The sequence below is a fragment of the Gossypium hirsutum genome, unplaced genomic scaffold (genome assembly GCF_007990345.1).
Source record: "Gossypium hirsutum isolate 1008001.06 unplaced genomic scaffold, Gossypium_hirsutum_v2.1 scaffold_357, whole genome shotgun sequence".
In the NCBI taxonomy this organism is placed as follows: Eukaryota; Viridiplantae; Streptophyta; class Magnoliopsida; order Malvales; family Malvaceae; genus Gossypium; species Gossypium hirsutum.
In genome coordinates this window covers 1-2,500 of record NW_024402976.1, presented here as the reverse complement: position 1 = coordinate 2,500, position 2,500 = coordinate 1, and the positions used below count along the sequence as shown (strand labels likewise).

The 2,500-nt window shown below is 35.5% G+C and overlaps 1 protein-coding gene and 1 pseudogene across 1 annotated transcript; both read left to right on the top strand.

Moving 5' to 3' along the window:
- Positions 1-616: 616 nt before the first annotated feature.
- On the top strand, positions 617-1,661 carry LOC121226666 (NAD(P)H-quinone oxidoreductase subunit K, chloroplastic-like; annotated as a pseudogene).
- Positions 1,542-2,435, top strand: LOC121226667 (NAD(P)H-quinone oxidoreductase subunit J, chloroplastic). The gene has a single exon (XM_041110415.1). The coding sequence runs from the start codon at positions 1,542-1,544 to the stop codon at positions 2,079-2,081; it is 540 nt and encodes a 179-aa protein (XP_040966349.1). The 3' UTR covers positions 2,082-2,435.
- Positions 2,436-2,500: the final 65 nt, after the last annotated feature.

The window sequence follows — 2,500 nt, the reverse complement described above, 5'->3', positions numbered from 1 at the left end:
ATATTAGTTAGATATTAGAATTCCTTTTATTTAGAAAAATCCGAAATGAAGTGAAAACGAAAAAGTATTACTTGTTTTGGATTTGTATAGTATTATACTATATATAGTATAAATATATATTTATACTAGTATTATACAAATTAGTACTATATCGAAATGAAATCGAAATAAGTGGAATGTAAATAAAATAGGATTAATTCCAATCAATAAATCTTAAAACGCAACATGGAAACACCGCAAACAAACGAAACTGGACGATTCGATCAAACTGAATTGTTGTTTTGACTAAACAAACAGTTGCGGATGACTTGACAATGAATTCCAGGTCGAAGCGACTAATCCGATCTATTTTTCACATTCATAGGAGTTCGTCTATGTTTCTGCTTTACGAATATGATATTTTCTGGGCATTTCTAATAATATCAAGTGCTATTCCTATTTTGGCATTTCTAATTTCTGGAGTTTTAGCCCCGATTAGAAAGGGTCCAGAAAAACTTTCTAGTTATGAATCGGGTATAGAACCAATGGGCGATGCTTGGTTACAATTTCGAATCCGTTATTATATGTTTGCTCTAGTTTTTGTTGTTTTTGATGTTGAAACGGTTTTTCTTTATCCATGGGCAATGAGTTTCGATGTATTGGGGGTACCCGTATTCATAGAAGCTTTCATTTTCGTGCTTATCCTAATTGTTGGTTCAGTTTATGCATGGCGAAAAGGAGCATTGGAATGGTCTTAGTTCCTGAATATTCAGATAATAAAAAGAAAGAAAAAAGTCAAAATAATAATAACATTGAGTATGAATTCCATCGAATTTCCCTTACTTGATCGAACAACCCAAAATTCAGTTATTTCAACTACATTAAATGATCTTTCAAATTGGTCAAGACTCTCCAGTTTATGGCCGCTTCTTTATGGTACCAGTTGTTGCTTTATTGAATTTGCTTCATTAATAGGCTCACGCTTCGACTTTGATCGTTATGGGCTGGTACCAAGATCGAGTCCTAGACAGGCAGACCTAATTTTAACAGCTGGAACAGTAACAATGAAAATGGCGCCCTCTTTAGTGAGATTATATGAACAAATGCCCGAACCTAAATATGTTATTGCTATGGGCGCGTGTACAATTACAGGAGGGATGTTCAGTACTGATTCTTATAGTACTGTTCGGGGGGTCGATAAGCTAATTCCCGTGGATGTCTATTTGCCGGGCTGTCCCCCTAAACCCGAGGCAGTTATAGATGCTATAACAAAACTTCGTAAGAAAATATCTCGCGAAATCTATGAAGATCGAATTAGATCTCAACAGGGGGATCGGTGTTTTACTACCAATCACAAGTTTTGTCTTGTACGCAGTACTCGTACTGGAAATTATAATCAAGGATTGCTCTATCAACCACCATCTACTTCAGAGATTCCTCCTGAAACATTTTTCAACTACAAGGGTTCACTATCTTCCCACGAATTAGTAAATTAGGTAGGATTTTTTTTTTTTACAGAAACAGACAACGAATTAATCTTCATAAATTCGATTTCATCATAAATGCGAAATACTTATCTTATAAAAATGACAAATAAAAAAGAAAAGTGCGGGAGAGATAAAAAGATGCAGGGTCGTTTGTCTGTTTGGCTAGTCAAACACGGGCTAGTTCATAGATCTTTGGGCTTCGATTACCAAGGAATAGAGACTTTACAAATAAAGCCTGAGGATTGGCATTCCATTGCTGTTATTTTATATGTATATGGTTACAATTATCTACGTTCCCAATGTGCCTATGATGTAGCACCAGGCGGACTGTTAGCCAGTGTGTATCATCTTACGAGAATAGAGTATGGTGTAGATCAACCGGAAGAGGTATGTATAAAAGTATTTGCTCCAAGGAGTAACCCTAGAATTCCGTCTGTTTTCTGGGTTTGGAAAAGTTCGGATTTTCAAGAACGAGAATCTTATGACATGTTGGGAATCTCTTATGAAAATCATCCACGACTGAAACGTATCTTAATGCCCGAAAGTTGGATAGGGTGGCCTTTACGTAAGGATTACATTGCCCCCAATTTTTATGAAATACAAGACGCTCATTGAATGATAAGAAACTAATTACAACTTCGAATATTCAAGGAATATTTGTACATTCTCTTCTAGCTCAAACAGAGGAATTGAGGTTTCATTCGTATTCTTATGGATAGGCTAATAAATAAAAAGAAATAAAAGACAATACATCATTGAGATTCTCGATTTTTGAAGAGACTTTTTTATTTATATTTATTTTATTTCGGACGAGCCGAGACAATAGGATGAACAACAAGGGTTCTGTACCGTGAACTTTGTATCGCGCACATCACTTAGATGAACTCTAGAGAGTCGCATAGAAGGGAATGAAGAAATGGAATATGAAAGAGAATACAAAGAAATAAATGAAAGGGGATCGGCTTCTATTTGTACTGTAGCTGAGATGAGTCTTGGTTATTTCTATCCTTGAACTCCTCTAGACCCGACTTTTT